The sequence below is a fragment of the Papilio machaon genome, chromosome 18, assembly GCF_912999745.1.
Source record: "Papilio machaon chromosome 18, ilPapMach1.1, whole genome shotgun sequence".
In the NCBI taxonomy this organism is placed as follows: Eukaryota; Metazoa; Arthropoda; class Insecta; order Lepidoptera; family Papilionidae; genus Papilio; species Papilio machaon.
Genome location: NC_060003.1, coordinates 1,811,310 through 1,829,354, shown reverse-complemented (window position 1 = coordinate 1,829,354; position 18,045 = coordinate 1,811,310). Strand labels below are relative to the sequence as shown.

Below are 18,045 nucleotides of genomic sequence, written 5' to 3'. Positions count from 1 at the left end.
AGTGTGACTTCACATTTTTTTAAATGTAGTATTTTATATCTAAGTTTTACAACACTAAATTTAAACTACATGCCTACTAAAGAATAAGATAAGAATATTTGCAACTCTGCTTTTGTACTCGCTATATTGTCACGAGTCGACCCACCGCCTTTGATAAATGCCGCCACACTTCGCCTTACCGTAATCTTTTGCTAAAATTGCAAAATATATGACATCACACTTGGTAAAGTAGGGTCTCATAAATGTGACCAGATGGGACAAAGACGGGAGAGGGGTAAAAAAATCATGAAATACGTTCGACGTAATTGATGGCAAACATAAGCTAGCTAGTAACTGATATAAGGACAAGCTTATTGTGATTTTTATTGTTGAAAACAACAACCAAAACCAACTTACAGTTACAAGCAATTGATTCAAAGTGGGTACTTATTAAAACTTGCATTGCCAACCCATTGCTGGATGCTTTGTTTCTTAACTGTCTAATCAAGACACTTTTGTAACTATAAATGACAAGCTTGTTATTTACACAATCATCAAAACTCAACGTCTAACAGTACATGTACCAGGAAGCCATAAAATCCTGTTAGATGTCGGCACATTTGAATTCAAAGAACCGGGAACTGAAGTCACTTGTTATCGTGTAGTTAGGACAACTGTAAGTGACATTGAAAGACGAAAGACGTGTATTTGAAATTTAAAGTACGACAACGGGACTGGGTTTACTCTGGACAGCTATTTGATGTATAATCATGAATTCTATTTATTATTTATGAAGGATAACTTCGATTATCACAAAGAATAAAAATAAACAATAGAGTAATTTCGACAGAAGAGCAGAACAGAAACTACTTACTGTGGAAACAGAATTTTTCTGTCTCTCGATGTGTAATGCTGTACTGCACTCTATATTGCTCTGTCTTACTGTTTTGGTTTTATGAAAAAGGCATAAAGCCGCCATTTACTGAGTTATTTCAACTACTCCACTATTATTTAATAAATGTCATAAATTATTATCTAAAACTAGTGTTAAAAGTACATGTTTTTGCGCAACTATATGTTACCTGTTTTCTCCCCGATCTATATTGGTCCTGGCTCCCTTCCTGCGCTTGTCTCTTGTCCTGTGACTCCATCTGTACCAAATCAGTCATTTCATTCTTCTTCTCCACCTCCTCGGCTGCGTACGCGCATAGAATTACAGCTGTAACAAGGAATACAATATTTGAAATCATAATCAAATCTTGGTGAAAAAAAAAAAAAGATTTCTAGATCTCTAATTAAGTCAATTCTCTTTCAATACGCTCTCCCTTAACTCTATCTTGGACTTTCTATATCACTCTCTTTGTTCTTTATTACTAGGAAAGAATGTTATGCCATTAAAAAGGTCAGTTGCAAGAAAAAAATTCTGTGTAGAAAATCTAAGGAATTAAATATTATTATAATCAGGTTACAATTTAATTATGACTACTGAATTAAAAAAAATGTTTTGAACCTTTTAATAAAATTCTACATTATCAATAAATAAAAGCTTTATAAGAATAAATTTACGTAAACCGCTGTATTAAAATCTAACGCACGAGTGCTTTTACGAATAATGAGTACGACAGGGAAATGTTTGTTGCTGACATTCCTGACTCACACAGCGCTGCAGCGCTTTACAAAGCCACGCAAACAAAATTCATTTAAACTTAGATGGTATTAAAGCGGTACAGCGCTGCACAGAATAATTAAATGCCGAGATACAAGTAAAAAATAGTTTCCCATATTAGAACTGCAAGTTAAAGCTTGCATAATCATATTGTTACATTAATTTGTACTGTATAGTGGAATAAGCTCTCTCTTGAGGTATTCACCAAAGTAACTTAAGGGTTTTCAAGTCTAGTACTGGTTAACACCAAACGATTAGATTTAACATCGTTCTCTACTGTGGGGAAGTTGTTGGATGCGAAAGGCGGAGGACCGCGTACTGTGGAAGGCATTGGGAAAGGCCTATGCCCAGCAGTGGGCAGATAAAGGCTGTTGATGATGATGATGATGATCTCTACTGTCGAAAAACATGTACAAAAAATATTCTAATTAATTAAATTGAATTGAAAAATATCAAATATGTTTTTGGTATACTTTACTTGTTTATGTTATTAAAACAAGTTTCATGAGATGTTTTTATACAATCTTGTGTCATTTCTAGGTATAATAAAGCGGTAACATAATGTGCTTTTTCAAAGCTTTATTTATAAGGAAGTATGCAAAAAATTACGTACTCAGTATCATCAAGTAAAAGAGAAATCAAACTTGCATTAGCGAATATGTTGCGCTAACGATAGACCGGCTAAGTCTTAAGTCAGCCACACACTTTCAGTTTCAACTGCACATTTTTAACTAAACAGTACGGCTGTTTAGTGACAGTTAAGATTTTTTTTATAAGGCGACGAACGAGCAAGCGGCCATCTGAATTCGCCTAAATGAGGTAGCAACCATTATCCATAGACATCCGCAATTGTAGAGAGCCTATCTTTAATCGACGAAGGAAGAGACGCACAGAAATAGAATATTTCTCCATATTATGACTCCCCTCAAATCCAATTAAATTTACAAGCATTATATACAAAAATTAGGCCTCCGGAACGCACACTCATTAGACAAAACGCGTCTGTGTTTAGCTGTCTTTAAATAAAACATTATTCCGATGTCTTTCTAGACAGAAACTCATCCTAGCTTCACACGGATACCCATAACTTATAACTTTTATAATCGAGGAAGTGCATTCCGTACTCATTTCGGCGAAATACTTTGACATTCACAATATAATAAGGTTTGAAAATTTGTCACAGCATCATATATTAGACGTTAATTATTACTCGTGAGTATTCTTAACTTTAACAAGACATTCTTAGTCGAAGAATGAAATATGCAATTTATTTCTAAGCGTAAAGACAGCCTAAAATAAAACCATGATAATTAATAATGAATACTTACATAAAATCCTTTATTGAGTCTTTATCGAGATTTTATTGACCTATCATTCCTTACTTTTCCTTAGATGTGGAAATATTGGGATAATAATATTTGTTATGAAGTAAAGCTGGTTACACACTAATATCTATATTTTTGTAAGAGAGAATACAAAAAAAAGAAAGCTTCGACTGTAACACACAAATATACAGTTAAAGAATTAAATTCGTTTACCATTGAAATTCTAATATCGTACAGAAATATATAATCATGACAGTTATAATTTTGCACGTATGTATGTTGATATGGCAAGCTTTTGATCAAATGTTTTTAGCATCAAAAATGACATTTCTTCGAAATGGGTAGGAAATAAATGCCTCTGTACATAATATCATATTAGCCAGTATAATGGAACAAAAGATAAATGGATCTTATTTGAAAAGCATCAGTTCAATACAACCCAGTTCCCATGTTCATTACACTTCCACAATGAACGTTGAGTTCGTCAAAAGTAGTAAGTACAATCGCGTAGAAAAGGCTTGCAAATTAACATTTTCAATTCTCACAAAAAGGAATTAAAGTTATCTTTCATATAATTTTGTGCATGACTGTACAGGTTGAAAATATTAGATTGCAAATAGTTAAGTGGCCAGGACCCACCATGAAGACAGTCGACAATAATTACTTCAGAGGAAGTACGGACTTTTACTGTACACTTTTTTTTGGCACAAATTGGGTATGAGGTAACACTTTAACAAGGTTATTATTAGGTCAAACTTCTTATTCTTACATTATTATATAAATGTGTTTAGGTAGTAAAGACCCATGGTTATAAGAAAAGGCAAGTTAAGAAATAAAATTACGCTGTAAACATAGTTTGTAACTATATTCTTTAGTTGTAAAGTTGAGAGTGGACAAGGCTTAACGAATTCAACTAAGTTAACGATGTCGCTCGACTCAATCCGCTCCAGAGGAACTACATACAGAGGAATACATTTGCTGCAGATCCATTACGGTCACCGAATACAGTCGCTAAATTAAATAGGTATACAAAAATACGCCTTAATCGCTTGTTTTAGAGTTCAGATTATATTTGTTTGGATTTTAAATTAATTGAAATACAATTTTGTAGCCTTAAATATACTTTGTTTGATTAAAATTTTACAAAAGCTACATTCTCATTTAAAAATCTACATTGTTTGTTATTGAAAGTAAACTTAATTTCCTCTATATTTTATACTAAGATAAATGAGCTATAAGTAGGCCTTGTCGTAGGCAAATTGTCCCAGTAAGTGTTGTTAATTTTTTATAAAAAAAGTACTATTTTTGACTAGTTCCTAAATTTGGCAATCGTACAGCACAATTAAAATCTTTAATTAGATCTTTATAAATAACTAGCAGTTGCCAATAACTTCACTCTCGCGGAATTAAAAAAAGTCTTAAGTTATCAAGGGATAATGTAACGTTCCAACAGTGAAAATTTCTTTCAAATCTGTGCTAGTAGTGTTGGAGCCTTTTCAACGCAAATAAACAAATATACAATTAAATCATTCCTTATTATAATTGAATATTCTCTGTAAATTTTTAAGTCTAGTAAACTAGCCTATGTTTGATGGATGCGTTTGGAAGATCGGATGTAAAAAATAGCTTTCCGAGCGAGCGCATCGCAGCGCACACTATCGCATCTAGGGCTGCCACATACCAATATTATAAATAATAAATACAATTAAATTACAGAAAATCAGCAATATTTTACATTTCCTCTGCGTTATTTTTTTTAATTAAATATTTCCTTGGCTAATTTTTATGTCGCTTGGTATTGTTTAAGACATTTAACGTTAGTCGTTCTTTAATTTTTAGGCATATTATAATAATTTAATTATAAATAGAAAAAAATAAAAACAGACAGACAAACCAATATTTGATAGCTGTTAGGAATGGTAATTGTTTTTTTTTTTAATCTCGCTGTGCCAACCTTAACCACAACCTAACTGAAAGTCGAAAGTGATTGCGTGTGCATTCACGTTCCTAAGCAACAGTAAAAGTAAACTTCCTAACGTATACAATGTACGTTGTTGCGGTGGTCACGCGAAGTGGTGGAATCCGGACCACTGTGTCACTGTCTACAGGTCAAGTTTTCGGGTCGATACGATGATTCGATGAAAGTGATAGTTATTATTTTTTTATTTACGAGTAATTAATGGTAGCTTAGCGATTGTTAAGTAAGAGTAAAAGATTGGTTATTTTAAAAGTAAATCTCTTTATGATGGAAAGATACAGTCGAACCTAGATATGCGAGAGCCTAAAAGACCGCGCTATTTTCTCGCTCCTAGAGGTTTCTCTAGTACCCGAGTTTCTCGCTTATTGAGTACATCTATCGGATCCGGACTATGACTCCCTAATAGTGTTCTCGCTTATCAAGGTTTGACTATATATGTTTACGTAAGATAATATTTTTTAACGATAACGATATTTAAAAAATTAGCACAAATAAAACAAATTGATACTCTAAAGAGGAATAGTAATTAAACAAAAACTTTACAAACATTTCTTAGGACAAAAATACAGCCTGTTTCATAATGCAAAAGTTAACTGTGAAACATAAACTATTTTAACAGGAAGTATTATGTTTCAGTTAATTAATTTGTTAGTTATCCAACACCAATATAGTTAGTTATATTCAACTAATAATGTTTAATAATAATTATCTAAACAGATATTGACCTGAATAAATATAAAAATTACCTTCATACCAAAATAATTCAAATTTTAAATATTTAATCGCGTTTTATTTGGTATACTATATATTATTTATTAACTAACTAGTTGTCTCCCGCGAGTCCATCCGCGCGGAATTACAAAAAAACGTAATAAGTAACCTATATGTTCTTTCAGACTATCATCTACATTTATGCCAAATTTCATCGAGATTCGTTGAGCCGTTCCGGAGATACCTTCAAACAAACATACATCCAAACATTCGCATTTATAATATTAGTAAGATTACTCTTTGCTAATTCTATTAAACTTTATGGATAATCATTCTCGTTCAATCACTATCGAATAAATAATCTATGATAGTGACTTGTGATGTTCATTAATCGTTACATTGATTGATTACCTCTTAACATAAATTGTTCCGTGAGTAGATAGTAGATAGAGATATATATTATTAGATCTTTTCTGGATTGTAACAATCGATTGAGTGGGTACAGGCAGGAGGTAGCGCCGGCGTAGAGCGCAATTGGGTAACCGCACATGGTGCTGGTCTGCGAATTATAGTCTAAAGGTGGGTATAGACTAGAGCATTTACTTGTAACAAAACAACGAGCCGCTCTATGATATGTTGTTGTGTATCACCCTTTCACGAACCAGACGTGCTTTGGAAACTTCTTTTACCTGTATCATTCGTTAAAACGTTACATTACATAGAAATGCTTGAGAAAATGCTCTAGTGTATATTCACCTTAACACAATCCTGTTCATACCCCCGCCCCCTTAAGGCATGGTAAAAAAGAGGGTGTCATAAGATCTCGTCTAAGGCACTTGTAAACCTCTAAGAATCTAATATAACATTAATATTGGTATTATTTATTTACAATATCGTCAACATCATCCTGCTCTTGTCCCTACGGAGGATCAGCACAGTACTATCCATACAACTCTATCAGCCGTCATATCTGATTTTACTTCCATCTTATTTCGATTTTATCTTTGTAGCCATCCACATTCAATCATTATTTACAATCTTCATTAAAGAAAAAACACACACACACAGATAAGAGTTTTTTTCGTAACGATAATTTAACTTGTTAATATAAAAAATCTTTTAGCATTACCTTAATTAAAAAGATGTACAGTTAATTGGCTTACAAAGAAAAGAATCATATTTCATATATAATCTGGTGAATAGATATGTACATTCTTGTTTCGGCAACAAAACAACTCCAACAAGAACACCAATTAATTTTACTTTCTCGTATTTTATCTCGACAACAGATAAAAAACAAACTAGAAGCAAAGGTAAAGAAGAATATATATATATATATATATATATATATATATATATATATATACATATATATATATATGTATGTATATTAATAAAGAACATTAAACTACCAAATATCTTATATCTTACTTATGTATACTCGTATATTACTACAGAAATATAACGGATCAGATGATATATGTGTGAACTATGTATTCTTAAAAAATAAGGCTAGAAATAATGTCAAAAGCAAATTACAACTTCAAATGAATATGTACTGCTTCTGATTGTATTTGTTACTTTATGTGTTCAATTTTTTTTATCCAAAGGTTAAATAAATTAACTTTAATTTTAAGGATAATCAAAAGGAGCGTCCGTGGTTTAGGGGATTGTGGCCTTTAATCTGCAGGTCCTAGGTTCAAAATCCGCCATGTAACATGTTTTTCGATTTATATATGTACATTTATCCGACGTTCCTGCACCTATCTGAGAAGAAATTCAGAGATATGAGTGAAGTCAACTAACCCGCACTTGGTCAGCGTGGTTGACTATTGGCCTAGTCACCCCTAACTTAAGGTAGGCTCACGCCCCTCAGTGGGGTCGCATAGTGAGCTGATGATTTATATTGAAAAAATATTTTATTAACCATCAATTCTGAAAAATTAATTATCTATTTTATGCGTCATCTTATTTCTGTATTAATCTACTAGTGAAATACAAAATCGAAAAGAATTTTTGTGATACAAAATTCCTAGTCTGCGATTCTCAGCATATCCGTCAGAGTAAATGCCATTCCCTGACGGATTACGTTATTCATGAATTCCAAAGTCTCGTATGCATGCATTGCATAGTTTGAAAACTTAATATCCAATACTTGGAACTTATAATTTTAGTTCATGTACTGCATAAGTATCGATAGATTCTTATCTGCAATTAAAGGCTTCGTATACGTTGTAAAAAGTACTTGTAATAGAATTATGTTAGTTCCGTTGACACAATTGGTGTATTTTGTTTTCTTATTTTAATCTTATTAATGTTACCTCTTACTTCATACTAATATTATAAAGGCGAAAGTTTACATGGATGAATGTTTGTATGAAGGTATCTCTGGAACGGCTCAACAGATCTTCATAAAATTTGACACAGATGTAGAACATCTGTAAGAACACATAGACTACTTGTAACGTTTTCTTCCGCCCTGACGGAGTCGCGGGCGACGGCTAGTGAACTATAATCTTGTTCTTTCAACAATCTTATTATAACAAAAGATGTCAAACGAGCTAGCGCCAAAATAACGAAATGACCGTTGCCCATAGACATCTGCATTTGTAGATGCGTTGCCTAATCTTGTTTCTAGTGAAAACAATATAAATGTTTTTAAAATCATAGTCATGTAATCGTCAGTAGGTGAAACAGTTTCGAAACATTGCCGCCTCTAATGTTGCCGTTTTCGTATAATTTATCTAGACGTTTCCACTTTACGTAACATGTATTTGATTAACCTACCATATTGGCCTTAACGGATGTTAAACTAGGTAATATGTCATTTAAGTTAAAAAGTTTGAAAAATTAAATAATATTCGAGAAACATCCGCAACGCCAAATATGCGCTTAAGTCTGTAGACACCTTTTTCACTAGTGCGACTAACAGCACGTCTCGGGCAATGCGCTTTTGGCAGTGTGCCACTTACTTTTCTATGACAGTTCTAGCCATGCCATAGGAAATTCATAATAATAGTAGACTGCTGCGATCAACTTCAGCAAGTCGCGCTAGTGGAAACGATCTTAAATTAACAACGTAGTCAAAATGAAGTAAGAATTAAGATAACCCCAAAATCCACCTAACTCCCACCAAGTTTCTTCCATCTACCTTGTAGTACGTCTTACGAGCACGACATAGTGACGTCATCATTTTTTTATAAAGTGGCAAACGAGCAATCGCTACCCATAAACATCCGCAATTGCAGATGTGATGCCTTCCTCTAATTGAAGGAGGAATGGACGCACAAATCCACTTCCACTTCCCATCCTTTCCTTGTAAGAAAACGGTGGGAATGGAAAGAAGACTAAAATTAGACCTCCGACACCGTATTGATCATCAAATTGAGAACTAACAACATTGTGCTCGAGAGAGATTTAGAACAATGAATGCGATCTAAATCAGCACTATTCCTGTTCGTTAATAATGAATGAATTAAAATGATAGTTACATTTTATTAATGCTTAATCGGATTATAGGGAATTGCGTTTCCCGAGCGATATTATCTATTAATTGTGTTGCCTGGCTATAATTAGTAACATAACATCGGTAATTACTAACCGTATTTTAATTAAGAGCATTTGATCAAATAGTGGATTTAATTTTTAATTAATTCGTTATCTATTTATTCGTATATTATCAAATAATAATTTATATCTAGGCGTTATTTTGTTATGTTTATTTAACAATGATTTCAAGAAGTTATTTGTGTTTTATCTTTTAAAATACTTAAAATTCATTATAAATATAATTATATCATATTTTTTTACTAATTATAAATCTTACTAATATTATAAATGCGAATGTTTGAAAAGATGGATAGATGTTTGTTTTTAAGGTATCTCAGTATCGGCTCAACGGATCTTGATGAAATTTGGCAGAGACGTAGAACATAGTCTAGAACTAGAAGAACACATAGGCTATTACGTTTTTTTAATTCCGCGCGGAATGAGTCGCGGGCGATAGCTAGTCTTAACTAACTAAATAATATACCCATAAGTTTATTTAATAGGCCATTTAATAAATTTTAATTTATTAGACATTTTATATTCATATTTATTCAAATAAAATCAAACGGTTACTTTGACCGAACGATTTTACGTAATGTATTCAACTACATTTCCATTTGTATAAATTGACCGGATATAAAACTTCAAAGATAATAAGGTCGATTTAGTGAACGTCAGTTCACAGGATATTGCTTATACGTGGCCTAGACGCGGTTACAGCTGAGATCAGAGGTTGTTTTATTGATATTTCAAAATCAAAAACAGTTCAAAAATGAAAAATCAGATATACGTTAATCTCTCTTACGCTCCTTTTTTTATTTTTTTATATGAACAGTTGGCAAACAAGCAAACGGTCACCTGAATTCGGCGACCGTTGCCCGTGGACATCCGCAAATGCAGATGCGTTGCCTACTTTTAATCAACGGAGGAGGAGACGCACAGAAAGAGGCTCTTTCTCTGGCTAGTTCGTATCCTAGAAGTTGGTGGGGTTAGCTTTCCTAATCAGTCTTTTCCACTTCGCTTTGTCCTCGACATCTTCTGAGAGTTGGTACGCATTCATGTCTTTTACCACTACATTTTTCTGCCTCTAGATCTGCGACTGGGAAGGGAATGTTGTAGTCCTAAATTATCAACGTAGTCCATCGGCCTTCTAGTTATGTGGCCATCGCAGCTTATTCTCCTGCATCTTGTAGGCGATGTCGCGCACACCGAGGCTGCCTCAAACTCGTTGCGTATTTTATTGAGCCTGGTTATGCCGCGTATCCAACATAGTGGATACCTAATTGTGAATACCATAATCGTACAGTAATCGTTTTTAAACATGATTTGAATTGTTAAACGTCTATTAGAGATTATTGAGATATCTAATATATAAAATTCTCGTGTCACAGTTTTCGTTCCCGTACTCCTCCGATATAATTAATAAAATATAATTTTGTGAACATATTCAGTAGGTCTGATAATCGGCCAACATCTATTTTTCATTTTTTTTTAATTGCGTGCGGACTGAGTCGCGGGCGACAGCTAGTTTATCATAAATTTATAGTGTTGCTAGATTAAAAAAAATTGCTCTAATTCGGGCGAAACCTCCAAACAAATAATACAAATATTACTGCAAATATTTTTGGTTACCACATTTTTACGCTATCATTAAATATTCTATTTCTGAATTAAAAAAAAAATTAAAAAATCCCAAAACATGTTTACTTTTGATTAAGAACATTAACGGCAACTAAAGTCATCACACTAAGATTTTTATTTTGACAGATATCGTATAAGTAGTCTACGGTGACGTTTATTTTTATTATGTAGGAATGTTAATGTTCTATGTTAACCATTAACTTTCCACTAGATGTGTATCTGTTATATAAACACTTGTTCTGTATCACATATAGTGACGGAATAACACTTTCATTGTCACTATCACGTTCTGCAATCTATTGTCGAGTTACTGGTAATGATCATTTATTTTTTCGGCGCTTAATGATCTGTTAACCAAATCTTTTTTTCTTTTATTTGATCTTGTTTTTGTTATATTTATCGGACACTGTTTTATTATTATAAGATACATGCGACGAAGAAAAAAAATATATCTCACGGAAAAAGTTACGTCTCTTGAGTTTTCATTAAAAATATATTTTTTATTCTTACTTAAGATTTTTAATGCTTAAATGATTACAGCATCAGTATCGTCTTGGGTCCTTAACTAGGTTCACCTGTATTTAACCCATTGACATTGCCCTGGGTGCCAAGGTTTTATTTTGAAGAATACAAGAAATTTTAAAAATATAAATATGTAAAAGTTACTAATACAATATTGTAATAGCATTTACAGTAATTTTTATTGAAAAAAAAAAACACTACGAGATATCTCGTAGCTGACAAACAATGGGTTAAGGAGCCAATGACTTCCCTTTCTATTGCATCATACAAAATAGATAATGAGTATAACAAATGAGTGGAAATTAAATTAATTTAAAAATCACATAATCGACTTATGGTTGGTATATCCTTTTGAATTATTAGATGACTTATGATCTAAGACACTTGGTAATCAAATCTGGCGAGCATTTTACAGTACGTTAAATGCTTGGTTAATAATAACGGATTTGCAATAATTATAAAACTTCTATTATAAACAAATCTAACTAACAATAAGTATATCTTATATATTATGACAACAAAGAAAGATGTTTTCTTTAATGTGTAATAACTTGTAATTATTCTAATACTAGCTGTAGCCCGCGACTCCGTCCGCACGGAATTAAAAAAAAACATAATTAGTAGCCTATGTGTTCTTGCAGATTATGCTCTACATCTGTGCCAAATTTCATCGAGATCCGTTAAGCCGTTTTGGAGATACCTTCAAACAAACATCCATCTATCCAAACATTTTTATTTATAACATTAGTAAGATGTTATACATTTATTTAACACAGTTAAGATGGATATACGGAGTAACAAAAATGGATAGGATACGAAATGAGTAGAGAGGAAGTCTGAAAGCAGCACCTGTAGTAGAAAAAATAAGAATTCAAACGTTAGCATGGTATGGACATGTAACAGGAGAGAAGAATCGCATGTGGTAAAGAAAAAGTTAAATATGAGTGTGGAGGGGTAAGCCTGTAGAGATAGTCCTAGTAAGAGATGGTTGGATTGCCTCCGACTCTACGTAAGTGGGACAAGGTCAGTGAGATGATGATGATTTACTTAACAAATTACATACTTTCTTATACTAAACAGATTAACACATACTCGTATTAAATTAAATTTTAAAACTACATTCTGAAATGAATATTTATTATTCGTTCCGTTTAAAAACCTGAGTAATTAATACGTTATAATAAAAATACTGGCAATTAAAAGACATAAAAGAATGAAAAAAAAAAACAATTAAAGAAAGTATTTAAAAAGTCGGCACGTGATACGGGGACTATTATGTACACGCACGAAACTATGCGACAATATCGCCAGAGCGATAAAATGCTTCATTTTTTTTCGAAAAAAATGAAAGTTGATTATGCAGGAATTTGCCCTTTTTATTAGTTAATGTGAAAACATGCCTATTACGTGTTTAAATGAAATTAAAAAAAAACTACGCAATCATTTTGTTAATTAAATAAACTAGGTCTGTACCTAAATCATTTTTACAGTATAACTAGCTGTCGCCCGCGACTCCGTCCGCGCGCAGTTAAAAAAAACTTAATAGGGGTATGAAAAATAGATAGTAGCGGATTCTCTGACCTCCTGAATACGCATATAAAATTTGGTAAAAATCGGTTAATACGTTTCGGAGGAGTACGGTTACTAACGTTGTGACATGGAAATTTTATATATAAGACTAGTTGTCGCCCGCGACTCCGTCCGGGCGGAGTTAAAAAAAAACTAAAGAAATAGCCTATGTGTTTTTCCAGATTATGTTATACTCGTACATCTATGCCAAGTTTCATTAAGATCTGTTGAGACGTTCTCGAGATACCTTCTAACAAACATCCATCCATACATCCAAACATTCGCATTTATAATATTAGTAAGATATTTTTTTTTGTATTTCATTAAACAATTACTTCTTTTGTTTTGTGACCAACATCATTTTGGGTTTTCATACTGCAGTTATTTTCTACGATCTAGTTATCTAGCGTATCTGGGGACCCCGACTGGCCGCCGACCTATCGGCCGGCCTAGATACCGCTGGCGAGACGCCCTACAGCTAGACCTGCTGGAGCTACAAGCGATGGACTGGCAGGAGAAAGCACATGACAGGCGACTCTGGCGATCTCTTGTGTCGGAGGCCAAGACCCACTTTGGGTCGCTGCGCCAGCGGAGTAAGTTATGAAAAAAACCTAATGTAAACATATCAGTTTAAATTATAAAAGACATATAGATCAAAATAACGCAACCACTCCCTTTTGACCTTAACATGTTTCACAACAAAAAGCAGGTGCATTGTCTATATTTAAGTTCATTATTGTAGTTATTCTCGTAACACAAATGTTATTAGTGAAAGGTCAAATAAGATTCGACATACTACGAGTAATTACAGATTCATAACCTACTACTATAACTGTCGCTGGCGACTCCGTCCGCGCGGAATTAAAAAAATGCATAATAAGTAGCCTATGTGTTCTTCCAGACTATGTTCTACATCTGTGCCAAATTTCGTCAAGATCCGTTCTGGAGATACATTCCAACATCCATCCATCCATCCATCTAAATATTCACATTTATATTATTAGTAAGACTAGCTTTTGCTCCCAGCTTCTTCTGCGCTTTATTAAAAAAATAGTAAGAAGCCTATGCCAAATATCCATTTATGTTTAGCCATTTTGGATAACCTGTTAACAACCATCCATTGATCTAAACTTTAGTATTTATAATATTGGTCACCTGTAAGACATAGAGAAAAAGTATACTTGAAGTGTTGTTCGTCTTATACTCTTTGAAAAAAAAAAACAGATCTTTAAATTGATACGAAGTTTACTAAGTACCTTTTAAAATATTAACATCATGTTTTGGTTAAATAATTATTTATTAAAGCAGGTTGCTGTGACCTGCATAAAAAGGGTCATATTAATAATTCAAGCACTTACCAAAGTACATGTTTTAACCTTTTTTGCTATAGTTTCATAAAATATTACCTTACATAGTAGATAATTTTTTTTTTTAATTTTTCGTAATCATTTTCCATGTTAGTAGGAAAATAGTCTTGACCTCACGTTTATTATTCCATAAAATAAATATTTGCTTTTCTGTTTGAGTGTAACATATAAAAGCATATAAAGTATATAACCTGGTTAAGCAAGAAACCTCTATAAGCGAGAGTCTTTGTCCCGTTACGAAGGACGACCTCCATGAGCGAGAAATTCGAGTTATGCAGAAACCTCTTCCGTTGATTAAAGGTAAACAACGCATACAATTACGGATGTCTATGGACAGTGTTTGCATCACTATTGTGGCGAATTCAGGTGACACTTGCTCTATTGCCACTTAATAATATAAAAAAACCTGTACAAGCGAGAAAAATATCGTAGTCACTTGAACTCTCGCTTATCTAGGTTCGACTTTATGTGAATAAAAAGATTGAATCTTAAAGATTTATAAAACACGTTTTTCATTTGAAATATTAGATTGTTTATGTTACTTTTCATTTTTAGACTTTGATTATAGAGAAATGGACTAGGCAAAGAAACATGAACCGCATTTACCAACGTATACTGACTCAAAAAAAATTACTTACACAACACAAGTAAGTTTAGAACTGTTTTATTCTTTTTTATTTTACAGTGGAGAATTCACGCGCATGATAAGTCCTTCCCTTAAAAGTCATTGTCTCCAGCAGTCCCTTGGTACAGTCGTATTTTTGTTCTACGGGTTTTTCATGTAAATATCTTCATTTATCCGCGCAACTTTTCGAGATAAACAAAACTGTATGAGAATGCTAAGTCGTAATGCTTTCAGTTTTTTTTTATATATATGAATTGTTGTGAAAAAATAAATAACTTTTAAATACTTACATATTATACGAAAAGTATTTTTTAATCTTTAAAATACTGCTAAAATAAGAGAAAGTAAAAATATTTAAATATTGTAAAGTTTATTTTTCCTTCTTAAATTTAATATTACCGTTTTAATAATGATATTTTTCTTCTTAAAGTGTGTAATTTTTTCAACGTAGAAAATTCTTTAAAACTTTCATTTTACTCAAGAAAAACAACTTCAGAACGTAAAACCTTTTTACTAAGCTCGTTTCATTATAAATTCATCGAACATTTTTTCCTAAGTAGTACTTTATTTACATCCCGGAATAAAGAGGGTGCGTCTAATTGATTACGTCCCGGTTCATTTGTACGCAAATTGATTAATTTGTAGTCCGTATTAATTATTTGATTGTACCCAATACGGTCCTTTATTTTCACACATTCCGGACGTAACTAGGCCTAGTGAGTACATTTGTGACAATCACCTTCGTATTGCCATCGTGTATTATGTCAAAACGTGTATGAGATTTTTGGTGTACTTTACGCGTGTTAATTTTTGAATCAATTTTACTGCTTCTGTCTATAACGATACGATAGTGTTTGTGTAATAAATACTAGCTTTTACCCGCGACTCCGTCCGCGCGGAATAAAAAATAGAAAACGGGGTAAAAACTATCCTATGTCCGTTTCCTGGTTCTAAGCCTGCCCACCAATTTTCAGTCAAATCGATTCAGCCGTTCTTGAGTTATAAATAGTGTAACTAACACGACTTTCTTTTATATATATAGATTTGTGCTAAACGCACTGTAATTGAAATTACAGATTTAAAATTTACTCGTGTTTTACTTGAAATCTGTTTAGTTCAAAAAATCTCTATGATGTTTCTATAGAAAAACGTGAATCAAATAACACCTCATTCATCAAAATTTGTTCAACCGTTAAGGCTACGGGAGGTGACAATGTAATTAATACATCTTACTTCTTAGTAATAATATTAATGCGAATATTTGGATGGATGTCTGTTTGAAGGTATCTCCAAAATGGCTTAACGAATCTGGAAGAAACTTGGCATAGATGTATAACATAATCTGAGATAACACATAGGCTACCTATTATGTTTTTTTTAATTGTGAGCGGACGGAGTCGCGGACAACAACTAGTACATACATAAAAAATTACCTATACCTTATAATGATTATGATAACTGGTATTTGGGCAAAGGAAATTCAAGATAAAACATGCCTAAAAAGGAAATATGTTACTTTTTTTAAATCGTAATGAGTGGTTACACAAAACGCAATAAATAGGTCACGAGCAGAACAATAAAGTATCATAAAATGTAATGAAAATTGATAATAATTACATTTGCGGAACAATAGGAACATGTTGTGAGGTCACACGCCAATGATTGTGTTCACTGTCCCACACATTAGCCCACTTAGCCCACTTGTGAAGGTTATAACAGAAATGCATGTGAATTCATTAATGTGACGCATTTTTTGAATCTTTCATAATGTTCCTTTCGCATTTATAAGATTTCTCAATCGACATACGAATAGAATAGAATTGCTGGCAACTCCGCATTGGGCTAGTGTAAACTCAGGTCTGATCAGTACTATGTATTGCGTAGCCGGAGCCTAATAGAGATTAATAAATCTATTTCTATTTATAATTTTTTTAAATATGGGATTATATTATGATAATCATAATTACAAACCTACTTTATACAATACTAGCTGTTGCCCGCGACTCCGTCACCGCGGAATGAAAAAATAATAATAATAAGTAGTCTATGTATTATAACCAAAAATGCAAGCGCTTGACCACAACTTTTCTATTTTAGTCAGGAATACGCAATATATTCTTTTTAATACTTCAGCCTTTTACGGCTAAATTTCTGTCTTTTACAGAGTTAAAAACGTTTTAGTTTTTATACAGCTTGCAAGTCATTGTTACGAAAAAAGTCTACGAAGCCTTTAAAAGTCGAACAATAATGTTTTTATTATTTCAATATTGTAGGATTAATAATTCACAGAAGTTCTGTGTAAAGTTTATTTTGAAATTATAGCAATAGAAAAAGAACCGGCTCTTATAAATTTCACAATGAAATCAAAAATGTATGTATGTCGAAATTTCGAAATGGAGATCGGATGGTTCGTACGATGTCAAAAGTAATATTTTCGAAATACAACCTCAGAGATGCGTAACGTAATATTAAAACACATCTTTAATTTCAAATTGTATGTCTTAACAATATTTTAATTATACAGTTATATAAATAAAAAAACTTGATAGGTATCAAGGGACACCCGGATGGAACGAAGTTCCTTTCAATTAATTAGTGAAGGAACCAATGTTTATTCTATGCATAAAAAACTTAAGTCTTCACAAGAAGTACATTTTATTTCTATGAATTTTCGTTATATATTGTCAGGTCGTTGCCATGGTGATATAGCAAAAAGTGTCGTGACAACTTTTCGTAAGAATTTTTTCCGTCTAGCCCCCTTTCACAACGCGCGATAAGGAACTACGTTCCAATACAAATAATATACAATTTATAAAGTTACATTTAAAAATTTCTAGATAATTGTATCTGTGCATATAATGTACATTAACTTATATAAGTTTTACTACACGTTAAAATATAAACTAAAGCAAAAATTCTTTGCAGAAACGGTACCGTACGTTATATTTGCTGTTTGGTAAATATTGGGAAATTCAATCATTTCTTAATGCTTGCTTCATGTCTAACAGGTTTGTCGAGTGATCCAATTTACTTGATTATTTGAGACCATGATTCATATAAATAAATATTTTTTTTGGTGTAATAACGAAGTACGTAATGGCAAAAATTTTATC

At 32.6% G+C, this 18,045-nt stretch overlaps 1 protein-coding gene across 1 annotated transcript in view; it reads right to left on the bottom strand.

The window, feature by feature from the left end:
- The window catches only part of LOC106715386 (bromodomain-containing protein DDB_G0280777), a 32,564-nt gene that overhangs the window by 6,338 nt on the left and 8,181 nt on the right, over positions 1-18,045 (bottom strand). The window contains exon 2 of the mRNA XM_045682139.1: positions 1,062-1,198. Within this exon, the coding sequence (XP_045538095.1) occupies positions 1,062-1,198 (137 nt within the window). The remainder of the gene's footprint in view (positions 1-1,061; positions 1,199-18,045) is intronic.